The sequence below is a fragment of the Aulonocara stuartgranti genome (assembly GCF_965226115.1).
Source record: "Aulonocara stuartgranti genome assembly, chromosome: 7".
Taxonomy (NCBI): domain Eukaryota; kingdom Metazoa; phylum Chordata; class Actinopteri; order Cichliformes; family Cichlidae; genus Aulonocara; species Aulonocara stuartgranti.
Window position 1 is genome coordinate 50845308 of NC_138945.1, and position 15065 is coordinate 50860372.

Here is a 15065-nt window from a genome sequence, read left to right on the forward strand (position 1 = left end):
GCACAACCCCAGTGTTTTATGACCCCCTAAAACTGAGTCTTTAAGAATTGATGCAGAGCATGAAAATGTAAATATAGCCAGAATTTACCAAATGAAAAATGGCCCAATGAGGACTCCCATAAAGATTAATGATTTTAAGTGAGACCTGGCCAATAGGGCAGCAACACAGCTACATAGAAACACCCATCAGATTAAGAACATTGCATTTTACTCACAGAAAATGAGACAAATGTAATGATTCTACCAGAAATGTAAACTTCTTCAGTGTAACAAGGGTGTGAATCTGAAGTTTGAAGCTTTTGGTGCAGAAAATCTACATGTTTTTTTTTGCCCAATTCTGGAGAAATTGACAGATCTGGGACTGTGTTTCTTTGTTAACAGACAAATAACAAGGAACAATATGGTTTTACAAGTAAAGGCATATCAGTGATTGAGGCATTGGATACATAGAGACATCTTAATGGCTTTATGCTTAATAAAGCTTATGGAAAGAACAACAAACAGCATAAAACAAAGGCCCCACCTTCTCTGCAGCTCCTTGATGCGGACCATCATGTTGAGGTGACCCTGGGAATACTGTTCGATCACGTCTCGCACATCATAGGGCTTCCGAGCTTGCTGTTGATTCCAGCATGCACACACACAAAAACAAACACACACACACACACACGGTGGGACACAAAGGCCATTGTCAACAACAGTCTCTTTTGCTTGGTCCCCAAAACATCCCCAAGGGGTTCATTGTTAACCCAGTGTGTGTGTGCACGTGTTTGTGTGTGTGTGTGTGTGTGTGTGTGTGTGTGTGCACGCGCGCGCGCGTGTGTGTGTGTGTGTCCTGACAAGTGCATGGTCAAGTAGAAAGCAATCGTGTTAAAGCCCTTTCATAGCTTTGTGTAGTGTGACGTTGACACAAGGAGCATCAGAAAGAACTCAGTGAACTCTTTACTGCACAGTGTATAGCCCTCTGCAGCTGACACCACACAGGCCCGAACCGAAAACTTATAGAACACTTGGAAACAGGAAGAATCGAAGAAACTTTCTGAAAAACATGCAGCGTGGATACAAGTGGGCGCTTTCGTGAGCACTGCGAGCGACTTTTGCGTGCGCAGCACAGTAAGTGAATTCCTACTGTAGCCCCAGAGACAGGTTAGCAGATTTCCCATGATACAGTGCCTGGACTGTGAGCACAAAGAAGGCATGCAGGTGCAAGTTTCAGGCATGCACACAAACATTCATGTGTAGACACACAAGCACACACACCAGCACCACAGCTGATATATACCCTTAAGCCTCCCCCCCTCCTTTCCTGTGTAGCCACACATACTACTACACACTTCTCTTACTCCCTCTCACACTCTCAATCTGTCTTTCTCTTCATCTGTCACCCCTCCCTCGTCTCTTTAACTCTGCAGTGTTTCTCTCTGGATTTCCCTTTACGTACCTGAAATTTCCTCCTGGCCACAAAGTACTTCATTCTGCGGAGGACTTTTACCGCAGATCTCTGGGCATGGGACAACCTGTGACAGAAATAAAGGAGACTAATTTAGGCCACAAAAGAAAAACACTTCACATTTTAGCTTGTTGTAAAAGGTCAAGTGGTTTGTTCTTGACTAACTGCCCTGAAAAGAAGGGACAAAAAAAAGAAAAGAAAAGAGAGAGACAAAAAAGTCTACGTGCTCAGCGCTAATTGACCCTTGCTGCTTTTCAGGTTCGATGAACAATGCGTATGCCACCCAACTGCAAAACACATGTGGGTCTAAACAGGAAAAACAAACGTACATTGACAGATATGCATTGATACAGACAAGTGTAACAACACAGATTAACCCGCACTCTGTATCGGTGCTTGCCTTTTCACTCAAAACAGTAAATCCACAACCCACTGCGAAAACGAGAGAAGAAAACCAATTCAGTTTGCCTTAAGAGGAGTCCCAAAACACACGTTTCTGAGATCAAAGAAGCACATCTGTGTCAACACACAGACACACACACAAAAATGCTGTTATGAAACACTGAAACCAAAACCACTTGATGCACACAACACACAACAGCTTTTACTTGCATACCATAGTGACTATATGGCATGTATTTTTGTTTTTTCAAGCAGGCGCTCTGTGCTGTGCTCTGCTGTGCATTGGTGCACACTGGGTTTAGATGTTACTGCATTTCATTAATCAGAAAATCTTGCAAACACATACTGGAAGCACATTAACATGCTGCAAAGTAAAATCAAGTGTAATAACCTAGGACAAGGTGTCTCAACCTTTGTCAACGCTGCGATCTCCATAATCTTAAGACCACAGCAGTTTAATAGTCATGTCAAACTGTCATGCGAATTAGAAAAAGGCATGGGGTATAATAATAATAAAAAGGTATTAACATTTTCAAGGGCATTTAGGGGGCTTCCAAGAGAAATGTTAGTATCAATATATAACTTACATTCTTTGCTTCAGATATTATTTGATGGAGAATGAGATTGTCAAGCATACCTAAATACTAGCACCTGCCATAAATGCTTCCAATAAACAGCGACAGGCAGCCTGCAATCAGTCTGCAGTTAAATGGGGTCAAGCTGGCAATTTTATGCTAAGTATTTCTGACAATACAGCAATTAACTGTGATTAAATTGTCAAAAATCACTTATCGGTTGCTGTCTCTATAGACAGAAATTCAACCAGAACCAACCAGCTGACAGCCAGCTCATTGGCCCTAAGCTGTACTCATTCCCACAGATTATTTCAGATTGATGGCAACATGTTGGCAATTTGTCTGCATTTATAAATTAGACAACAATTATTTGCCAACCTTCAACAATCTTTCTGGGAGTGATTGCAGTCAGTCCAAGTCAGACTGCAACTGTTTGCAGACAGGTTGCCTGTCTGTGCAAATCACCTTAAGCTGACTAGCTCGGACTCTGGGCAAACACGTAGTTACCACAAGTTGCAATTGGTTGCAGAAAGGGAAGAAATAGGGGCTTTTTTGGTAGGTGCAAGCAGGTTATTGTCCTGTTTTTTCTCATGAAACTGAGCCATTAGCTTGCCCTGAATTAGGAGGCACCTTGGTCAAGCTAAGTGTATCCAGTGCTTGATGATCGTTCGAAAAAGCCAATTTAATGTAAGTTTGTTCGCTATTTCAGCATGGTGGTGCATGAGACGAGACCCTTGTTCAAAGAGTTTAATTTATTTAAAAAATATCTCTTATTGGTCTCTCTGGATCTAAACAATGTCCCCATACATATTACTGCAATACTGTATTCTGTACTGATCTTTTCCCACACCCCCAAAATAAACAGAAAAGAACTATTATATGGCTTTTGTCCAATTACAGACTTAAATCCCACACAGAATTAAATGAACAATACATGACCTATTATTCTTTTCAATGCAAAATTTGTTTAGCAAAAACAAACAGTAATGGAGTGCAAAGTCTGGGTGAGGAGGGTATTATTTGATCCCTGCTTTTTGTGTCAATTTTAATATTGGTTTTCTGTTTCATGTAGGACATGTCTCAGACAAAGGTGACCTTTCAGCCATCTGTTGGTATGTGCTGATAAGCCTTTGGGCCATGTGCATACGCCCAGCGTCTGCAAAGATTGTGGATTAAGTCAAAGCCAATATATGGGTTTTGTGTATTGTTTTGAAGAGTTCTCTCAAGCTACTTCCCAGTCAAGGCAGACAGACCCGCACATACAAGCGCACACACCCTTGACACACAGAATCACACAGCCTCCACCCTCGTCTCCCTAAACATGGGGGTCTTTGTGGAGTCAACAAGTCGCTCTGAGGTCTTAATTAGGCAAAGGGACAACAAAAGGACTTAACAGACAATGCGTTGACATGGGACCATAAAACAGGAACATCAAAGGCTGTTGAACTGCCGTCTTTCTTCCTGCCCTCCATGCAGGGCCTGCCCAAGCTATAGGAGGAAATGCATGCAAACAATACCAAACATAAAGAGCATGAGTCCCTATTTTAGGAAAAAAAAAGTCTAGCACCCACCCCTTTGCTCTCCTTCGTCAAAGAGGAGAAGGATGTGTTTTTTTTTCTCCCCTCGTTTCTGTGTGAACTGGAGGGTGCAAGCATAATTGGGAAAGAAAACACACGTAGGAAACAAAAAACGTGTGGTTTTGATCGTTGAACAACTGTACCCTGCTCCTTCCTTGCCCTCCTCCCGTTTCCTGCATTTGACACAAATGCACACACATGTTCAGTGGGTAAGTGTGATAAAAGAACAACACGGATGGGTGTTTTGTTTTCTTTTGTCCAACACTAACCCACTCTGCACTCCATTAAACATTTGACACACAGAAAATGTAAGAATGCAAATCCCACATTTCTCTGCTTGCTCCTCTTGTGCTCTTGAGAGGTAAGTGGGAAATGTAGACCTCCTACGGACAGGATCTCGTAATATTGTCATGTAGTCTTTTCTTTCCCGCCCTTTCTGTTTCGGTTACTCACTAAAACATGTAGAATGATTCTCTAGAAAAGCGTGGTCTGCCTAACCGCTCACCACGCAATACTGGTATCTTGTTTTTAATGATGGCAGCACCGAAAAGTCATCTTCAATTGTCTACCATTGTATTCTAGTTATGATGACCTGCTGGTAACATTATTTAGCGTAACATTTGAAAGAAGAAATTGTAATAAGGAAGTTGTAATGCAGATAAAGAAGCCAGATTTCCTTTTAATAAAATGCAGGCTCCACCAACCCTGACCTGCAGGACTACAGTGGTGTTACAGGAGCTCAAAGTGTTACAGTACTCCGAGTTCTTCCGGGGTTACAAGTTCCAAACAAGACAGCCTGCCTTTACTTCTCTGTTGCACTTTGAGGACTGGGTGGAAAAACAGGACCCAGAGCAGCAATAAAACATATAAATTAAGTCAAAACCTCCTAAAACTTAACAACTCATTACAGTTTGATTCAGTATTGATAATCAGAGACTTTTGCAACATTCAGATTTCTTTTTTAAATTATAGCGTGGTGTAATATTTATCTTAAGTCCATCTGGGTGTTGCAGCATTGACTTGACAGACTTCTAATGTTACTTTAAGCACGCGTCTTCTTTCCTGTCCAGATCCGATGACGATTTATTTTTTAAAAGCTTTTAAGCCATTTGTCGTCTAATTTTTCAGCTTCCCTAATAGTGACAAGTAGTCATCCACTATGAAATAACATGGCACCTTGGAATGGTTTTGCTCCTTTCCTCTCTTACTTTTACTTTACTAGCTGACACTGCCATTAAAATCTTAAATCTTAAAAATCCTTTTCTGTCAAACTGTGTACAGGTGTCTTGTGCAAGTCTTCATAATATATTTCAATAAATTTTATTTGAAATGCAATTATGTACCGTAATTGTCGAGCTATAAGCCGCTCCTTTTTGCACAAGCTTTGAACCCTGCGGCTTTTAGTCAGGTGCGGCTTTTCTATGGATTTTCCATGATTTTTGTGATATCGTAAGACGATTTGTTTTGTTTGTTCCGCTGTTGTACGGCACTACGTTGCCTGGCGGAAGGATCGGGGTTCAAGAGTGGTATGTTAGTCACATGTCCGTCCGCCAGGCAACGTAGTGCCGTACGAAGTAGCGCGAAAAACAAACTTCAAAGTAGCGCTACGCATTCAGCGGGAGGCGTGGATGACGAGCGGCGATAAACTTGTGAAAAGCAAGTTATGCCCAACTCCACCGGTGGATTCTGACAGCGTGGAAAAGTGCGAAAACATCCACGATCACCAACGGATTTTGAAGGGCTGGACTGCTGCATGATGGAGAGGAGGACACCGCCACGGCCCTTCTGAGGGTGTTCGACTCTGACACTGACAACGAGGATTTCTTTGGTTTTGAAAGTGACAACGAAGGAGAGAAGCGGAGAGTGGATGACGAAGCCATCCTGAGCCTGTTCGTTTCCGACATTGGAGAAGAGGACTTTGGTGGTTTTAGAGCGCAGGAAGAAGAGAAAGATGGTGAATGACTGACTTTTCTTCTTGTTAAAGCCGTGTCACTGCACCTGAGCCTAAAAGGTAGTCCGAATCTATTTTTCTGGTGTGCTGTAGGTTACTGTTATGTACTACATGTGCAAATATGTACCCATAACTTGTTTTTCAAAATATTAATAAAAGGGGTGTGTCTCCAAACAGCCATCTCTTTCCTGACAATTCCCTTTGTGCATATTCTCTTACATATGATGAGTCAACATTGAAACACCTGCGGCTTTTAGTCAGGTGCTGCTAATGTAGGTACAAAACAGGATTTTCCCCTGATTTTAGCTTGTGTGGCTAATATTCAGGTGCGCTTTGTAGTCCGGGAAATACGGTAATTATATTTACATATCAATACTCAAAGACAGGCACACTAGAATAAGAAGGTAAAAAGTCTGAAATGTACAGAAAACAAAGAAATAATTATACTGTAACTAAGTTTAAGAACTGCATAATTACCTGGTAAAAACAAACAACATTTCTCCATCTTATGTCATAATTACTCTGTACTTGCTTAACTTCTTGGTATTTTAAGGAAAATGAGACACATATAATACTATAAGTAATTTTAAGTACAGTACAACTGAATATTAGAAAATCCATCATGCACCCCAATATAATGAATATTAACAAACACCATAAAAGAAATAAATATGTAAAAAGTAACACTTTAATATAGCCCATGACCAAAAGAGTATTTATGATATAAGATGAGAAAATATTGTTTGTCAGCAAAATTATGCAGTACTTAAAATTACTTACAATACTACTTACATTTACTTACAATAGAATAATTTCTTTGCTTCCTCCAGACCCCCCTAGCGTATCAACTTTTAAATATGTCTAGGTAAATATAGTTATATTTTAATTTTAAGTAAAACATATTGAAAATTACAGGGTAACTACGCCCTCAGTTGCAGGCTATATAATAAAGTGTTACTACAACATCTTCTCTCTTCTTGTTTCCCATCTTTGTGTGTATCTGTGCAGAAGATTTGACACAGTTTATCCTGGGAACTTCTCTTGAGCCAGCAGAGCTCAGATTTTACCCCCGACGACTTCAATATTCTTTCCATTGTCCTGCACTGTATGATTCACTCGTGCTTGGTTGTGTGTATTTTAATTGTGAGGATTAAATCCCAGTTTCTAGTTCTTCTCAACAGACTTGCTATTCTTCAGGTCCACTGTAGAAGTCATAGGTGAGCCATCGTTGCTGCAGTTATGAACTAGCCCTGACCCTCGCTTCAAAACTGGTGAAAGATTTAGCCCCATGGCTTCCCATTGACCCTTCACTCTTAATAAGTTTTCTCTCTTCCCCAGTTTCAAATGGTCACTTTGGAGACCTCTGAGTTGTCAATGGCAACCTACCCTCCTATGCCCCATGACCCCGGCTCTGTCTTTGGCAGGGGACCATCAAATATCCTGTGCTTCCATGGTGTGCAGCAATAACCTTGGAGTCAGTCAGGAGAAAGCAACCCTAGACACGCATGTGCTACACTACAGGCAGGACCCAGCAAGTCTGCTGGCCTGTGTGTGTGTGTGTGCGTGTGTCTCTGTGTGTCTGCATCTGTCTCTGTGAGATAAGCTTTATATAACTGGTGCTTTGGTCCATCAAAGAGATGTGCTCTTCTTCAGTTCTCCTCAAAACCAGGCATTTTTTTTATCATGTCTTGGCAGGATAAGATGATTACATTCTTTCAGAAATGTTTGATCTAAGTGATGGCATGCCATTCACTGAGTGTTTAAAACGAGGAGGATTGCAACTCTAATTTAAGCAATGCTACCACGTTTTCTCTAAAATACAGAATTCTTCAATGACTTCTAAAAATCCCTAATACGTGTAACCACAATCTAAGGTTTCGGGTAAATTTTCCCGAGTATTTCCATGGCATACAAAAAAAGGGGAATAGGACATATGCTGTTTTCCATTTATCTTGGAAGTTGGAGCTGGAATTGATGTTACACGAGTTGAGCAGTACAAACAAACCAGGGTAGCCATTGTTAGCAGTATCTGTTCACTGAAACTCACTGCAAATCGTTTTGCACATACTTACATTACCGCAGATGCACACTGGACAGCTTTGTGTATGATGAACTCTACACTGTTCCAAAAAATAGTAATGTCAAAGTATCTTACTGTATATTTTACAGTTTTGTACTGTCTTTCTAGAATATCATTAAATTTACATAAGTAGACTGTGATTTTACATGTCAAAGGTAAAATAACATAACATCACTGTAAATATAGTAAAACACAATTCACTTGTTTTTTAAATATATTTTTTTTGTATGGCAGTACTGTAGGAAAAAATCCTAATATAAAAGTATTTTACTGTGCATTTTACAGTTTTGTTCTGTTCTTCTAGAATATCAATAAAGTTACGTAAATAGACTGTGATTTCATATTTCAAATCTGTACATATGCACATTTAGATTGTTAAAATACATTCACAAATGTATCATGATTTCACAAATATCTGTCCGTTATTTGAAAGATTGAACTGTTGAATTCAAATGTAATGCTATGGAAAAGTATATAACATGATTCCTATAAGCTTGTGTTACATCACATAAGTATTATTATAATTGCTATTTAGAGCGATCGTGGCTCAAGAGTTGGCAGTTTGCCTTGTGATCAGGAGGTTGCCGGTTCGATCCCCGGCTCGGACACTCTCGGTATTGTGTCCGTGGTCAAGACTCTTCACCTACTGGTGATGGCCAGAGGGGCCGATGGTGCGATATGGCAGCCTCGCCTCTGTCAGTCTGTCCCAGGGCATGCAATCCATTATTATTTAAATTAACTGTATATTTCTGTACATTTACGTATTATGATTCATATTGCCACATTCATTGACCTTGTAATTTCATTGTTTGATCACATTAAATTGTTCCTAATTTACTGTCTAAAAGCACTTGGAAAAGGCAGAAGCCCATGTAAAATTAGCGCAACAAACTCTATTTTCATTACTGAAAATAACTGTATTTTCACGAGAAAGTTATTTTCTGTTATTTTACGGTAGTATTTTGGCGCCCCAGCTGCCGGAATATTGCTGTTTTTTTTAGGATTTGTTTTTTTCCCCCTATTTATAGATAATTTCATTGTTTAATCACATTAACATGTTCCTAATTTGATGTTTAAAATCACTTGAAAAGGCAAGATCCCATGTAAAATTAGCGCAACAAACTGTATTGTCATTACTGGAATCAAACGTATTTTTATGAGGAAGTTGTTTTCTGTTTATTTACGGTAGTAGTTTGGCGCCCCAGCTGCCGAAATATTACCGTTTTTTTAAGATGTTTTTTTTAAACAGTGTAGAGCTCACAGGTAATGGTAAAAAACTGATTTTGGGGTCGGGGCAAAATCTGCCGTTCTGTCCAAGTATGAAATCCAACTTTCCAAGTTCAACTGGAACCCACTATTAAACCAGTTCTGCCTCTGCCTGTTCTCCACTGTCACCCAACCTTTGATTCATCACAACCAGGTTCTTTCTTTTCTCTTTCTGTTACCAGGCAACCAAATAAGTATGAAGGCTAAGTTAACCTTGGTTACTTTCTTTATAGCTGCAAACTCATTTTCCACACTCTGAGTCTCTGTTTGACTCACTTTACGACTTCCTCCATTATTCTGACTTGCTTCATGTTTTTGCTTATTCTTCAGTCAGAACGTGAACCTGAAAATCTGCCATACGTGCAATAGTGTCAGATGCAACCACTTAAATCTGCTTTCTGCTACAATAGGTTCCCTTCTCCCCATGGGCCTGCTCCAGTTGTTTTCATGTCCACTCTTCCCAGATCAATAGACACTGATCAAGACATGCCAGAGACAATAGCAGCAACCCAACCACATCAAAGACCAGCACCCATTGAGAGCTGATGACAAAGAGAGAACAGAACGAGCGAGCCCTGTTTGATGTGTGTGGCCTCGGAGACAGAAAAAACGAGGGGGAGACGCCAGAGATACTTTACAATCTGTCTTCACCGTCACCTCGCAAACACACAATCAAATTACTGTTTTCATGTTTCCGTATATAGATATGGAGTAATGTATAAAGCAAAAAAAATACAAATAAATTCAGTAATTTGTTCTTTCACATTCACTGCCACATAATTTCTCTGAATATCAAAGCCTTAAAGTCTCCTCTCCCGAAGCGTGTGAAAGAATCCCACCAAGGAAAATTACTCGTCTCGAGAGGCAGCTGACGTCCCAGCACACTCGGAAAAGCTCCACCCACGTTTAACGTTAATGATGCAGAATCTCACAACCTGTCATTATTTGCAGAGAAAAGAGACGGTCGCAGCTCTTTTCTCACCACGCAGAGAGAAGATTGGAGAAGAGCACACTTTTAACAAGTCGTGTAATGACCACTGAACTCTTGTCCGTGTAGTTCTAAATGCCAAATGATCAAAACAATTTGGGTGACGAGGTTGGAAAAGCCAAACCAATTTGAACTAAACCTGTGGGAGATTTGATTTTTACTCGAGTACATAAGCCGCAAAAAAATTAAGATTTACTCTGAAAGAATATAGACACAATCATGTACACAGACATTTTAATAATGCAATTTAAGTTGGTTAAATGTGACATTTAAAACTTGGTTGACTCGTTTTCCCAGTTCCTGTCATCAACAAACTCAGAAGTAAGAACGACTCTGGGAATAGCAACCTCAAAGATGAGACCAGCATTATTCAGGGTTTTGGGGTTCCAGCCTGAGGTGTAGCCTAAAGACAGGGATGTGGTGGTAACTATTCTTCAAAGAGAGTCTAATTAGAGAACTGCATCGTTTTGTAGTTAATGATCCCCTATTTTCTGTCAGACCTTGTTCTGGTCTAAATAGCTGCTTTTGCATTATCTTCAGGAACTTGGTGCTGGCCATGAGATTACGCAAGCGTTTACAGGAACAGATTTCTGCCAACCTGCTGGCCTTTCTGCTTCATTGGTGGTGAAGGATCCACCGGACTCATTACCTGATAAAACTTTGACCAAACATTGGTGGTACGTATGATGCTGGTAACTGTGGATCTGTGAGTGCAAAAACGTCCCTGAACGAGGTCCCAGTAGTGTAATAGAAACTTTACAGAGTAAATTTCCTTATGTGTAGTTTATATGCAGTGATGTGGTTATTTAAAAAAAACATGCTACATATTACTCGTTACTCGTCTTAAAAGTAATGCAGTACATTATTTAATTACTCAAAGAATTCTATTCTTTGAGTAATTAAATATTATTCCATACATTACTATCTTGTTACTCTGTAAGATGACCTTGACTGCACTGTCTCATAAATATCAGTTAACAGTATAAATCTTCCACACACTATCCTAATGACACAAAGCCAAAAAAATAAACCAAAGTTGAAAAAAAGGTATGTGCTTTAAAAGGAAAAAACAACAGCCCAAAGAAACAACAGCTACAGCCAAAGTGATTCTACTATAGAAGCATGTAGAGGTTGAAATGCAGGTTGCCGTCAGTGCAGATGCTTAATAATAGCCGAAATTTTGTTAGCAGTGTAATGTAGTTGTTTCTGTGCTTGATGCGGCTTGCATTTCACCATTATGCTCTTGTCTTTTAGAGCAATAAAATAAAAGTAAGCACTGAGTGTACTGACACAATCAGGTAATTTAGGATAATGTATAAAAGCATACACTCTCACAAGCATTGGTAAGTTCCTGACTCTGGTGTATATGAGACTAATCTACGCCTGCTGTTTATATCTGTGTTTAAGCTTGGGTGACTCAGCTCAAAATGACAGGTGGGAGGAGAAGTAAGCCTCACTAGTGGCCCCGCACACATCTACATGTACCAGTATTTAACAAACAGCAAATATATAGGCACACTAACATGTCATGTGGACGTCCATCACATTCACAGCCTGCCCTGTTTAGACCAACATTCCCGAGAAAATGTGTATGTATGGGTAATGTTTGTGCATACATACATGAAGATGGATGGGTGATTGAGTTTAGTGGAAGAAGAGGATTTATAATTCATGGCCTAATAGGATTTGTTGCTATTTAGGAGGATTAAGGATGTCATAGAAAGAATCTATTTACTGTTGCCAGTCAGGGGGGTCCTCTTGCCTGGGTGGGGAGGTTTTTGGATGGTGGGCAGAAGTGAGGTGAGGGGTGCATGGACCCTTGATTTTTTTTTTCTCAAATAACCCCAGGTAGTAAGGCCCCTAAGCACTTAAACCCACCCCCACCTCCCCACTTCAGCCACCATTTTTGGATTAAATTGGCTGTTTCTCATTCATAGCAGTCCAGTAATCCAAGCACATGAGCCCAGTGGTTGGTCATGCCAACACATGGTCATTCATGGGAAGTTGTGTGTGAATGTATTCAAGGACAGTTAGCCCTACCTCGCTCTTGAGGGAGCATGAAGAGGTGACTGTCACAGCCCTGCCTTGCTTACCCAGACCATGGAAGCAGCAGGGAGACAGAGAAGAAGAAGACGGGGAAAAAACAGAGATGGGAAAAAAGAGAGAAAAGAGAAAGGAAGAGATGGAGTGTGACCTGAGGACCTTCTTAGCCAAGAGCCTTCCATTGGTTATAGATTATAAAACAGAGCTTGCTTTCAAAAGGGAATTATTCTTTCATTCATGTGTGGCTGGGGCTACAGTGGAGGGGTGGAAGGGGTAACATTAAAGACCGCTGTTTAATTAGGCCTTTCTACAGTGGTTAGGCTTTTTGTTCATGATTTCAACTATGGGAAGCCATCCAGTCAGTGGATGTCACTGTCAATTATTTTAGATCTGTTTACCTTGAGAGAAAGACATAAAGTCAAAGAACTTGACTAATCACGTAAGACTAATCAACCAGTCGAAAAACACAAAAAACCAAAAACCCATTAAGAAGTAAAAACCAAATTGCATTTGTAAGCCCAGTTTGTTCAGACACAGCGTACAGTATTTTTTTAATTTATTTTTTAAATTAAAATGCTGCCAAACCCAAATGCTGGTCCAACAGAAGGCAGCTTCAGTCTGAACAGATTTGACTTTCCTCATGGTACATCCTGTTTGTGTTTCTCGTGCACAAACTACAAACATGGAGAGACACAGAGATTCATTTTGATTATTTAGCAAAAAGACATGGAAAGAGAATCTGCAGAGAGACTGCAATCCCGAAGCTTAAGGGGCCTGCTCGTCAAACCCTGCAGAGGCCATTTGTCTTCTCATATTCCCCATAGTTTAAATGCTGAAAATAAAGGAAAACTAGAACTTTATTATCTTTAAATCATTGCAACAGCACTTTTGTTGGGATGGGAGAGGGGAAGGGAGGATTTCAGAAGAGAAATACAGTTGTGAGGCAAGGCTTCTTTCAAAACATTAGAAGAAAATAGTGGGAAAAGGTTGGCTTATTAGCAGATCCATCGATATCCTTAGTCTACCTCTGGTCTTCATTTAGCTGTGCAGTGATACAAAACAAGAGACAAGCTAATAAAAACACATGAGACACACAAGCCTACTTGGTTAATAAAATACCTTATCCAAAGACTGGGAGTACTGAAAGAGAAGAAGGAACATTATTGGAGGGAATGACAGAGACAAAATGAGATGGAGCGGTGGAGGAAGTGGTAGCAGCAGTCGTAATGGTCGGTATGGATTTATGGTAGCAGATGAGGCTGAGAACGTCTTGGCAGGCTTGTTTTAATAGCTTCTGTTCTTGCTCCAACATTCAATTAGCACACTGCCTCTGTCTCCAGGTCCACCCCTGCCTGGACAGTAATTATAGCAGCAGTCCAAACACACAAAAGCAGACAGAGAGTCAGTCAGGCAGACAGACAGGAAAGCTGAGAAAGCCTCAATGAGGTTGTATCACTGACACACTTAGTCTGCACTAAATCTAGAAGTACTGTTTTCATTAGTGATCTGCTGTTGTTGTTCATACAGTATAAATATTAAATCATCCACCCTTGCATCCATTTATTACGATTTTCACCATTTGATAGTGGACCGAGAGGGATTCAACTTTAAAGGCTTAGACAGAAATGGTGTCGATTGAGTGGCATTGATTATGGTTTTGTCAAAGTAAAAATCAAACAAAAAAGTGAATCCTTCTCTATGCATAAATTATTCATTTTACGTGGGCTCACCCTTAGGTATGGAGCTCAGTCATTCAAGAGAGACTTTGAGTTGTGCTGCTGTTCCCCCATATCAAAAAGAGCCTGTCGAGCTGGTTTGGGCATCTGACTATGATGCCTCCTGGACACCTCCTAGGTGAGGTATTTAGCACACGTGCGTATATGTGTTAGTGCTTGCCCCCTTCCTAATTTTTAATTTTTGCATATTTGAAACTGAAATCTTTCAGATCATCAAAACAAACGTTCATATTACACAAAAATAGCCAGGGTAAATAAAACGCAGTTTTAAAATGATTATTGCTTTTATGAAGGTACAATAGTCATCAAAACATGGATGATCTGATATCGTCGTGTTGGTGTTGTTCCCAGGTCAACATGAAAATGTTGTTCCAGGTTCAACATTGCAAGTGACCAATCACATTGTTGTGACGTTATTCTTTTGCGCGCCAAGCCATTCATGCATTTATGAAATTTCAATGTTGCAAGGACAATATCAATTCTGCTTACCGTTTATTAAAGGGTTAGGGTTAGGGTCAGGGTCCGTTGATCAGCGGACAGAAGCGGTTCCTCGCAGCTTAAGTAAAGTTTTTTGTTTTATGGCGGTTTTTCCCGAAGTCGCAAAAGTATGACGTCACAACATTCTGATTGGTCACTTGCAATGTTGATCCTGGAATAACATTTAGTATGATGATCTGGGAACAACACCAACACGACAATATCAGCTCGTGCTCAAAACATACCTTGCCCTGAGTGAAAACTGGTTGTGCCACCCTGAAATTAAACATTTGTGAGAACTGGCAATGAGTCTTTCACACCATTGTGTGTACTTTTTAGGAGTGTTTTAATTCAATCACATTGGAGATTTTCGAGCATTAATGGTCTGTTTAATCTGATCTAAGTCTGGACATTGACTAGACTACTCCAAAATAATCATTTTGTGTCTTTGAGTCATTCAGAGGTGGATTTGCTGGTATGTTTTGAATCATTGTCCGGGTACACAACCCGAGTGAGCTTA

General features: G+C 40.2%; 1 protein-coding gene across 3 annotated transcripts in view; it reads right to left on the reverse strand.

Moving 5' to 3' along the window:
* Positions 1-15065, reverse strand: part of kcnq1.2 (potassium voltage-gated channel, KQT-like subfamily, member 1.2) — a 178658-nt gene that overhangs the window by 66438 nt on the left and 97155 nt on the right. For all 3 annotated transcript variants that reach the window (XM_082542484.1, XM_082542485.1, XM_082542483.1), the window contains 2 exons: positions 1442-1517; positions 524-618 (listed from right to left, as the gene is read on the reverse strand). In XM_082542484.1, the coding sequence (XP_082398610.1) occupies positions 524-618; positions 1442-1517 (171 nt within the window). The remainder of the gene's footprint in view (positions 1-523; positions 619-1441; positions 1518-15065) is intronic.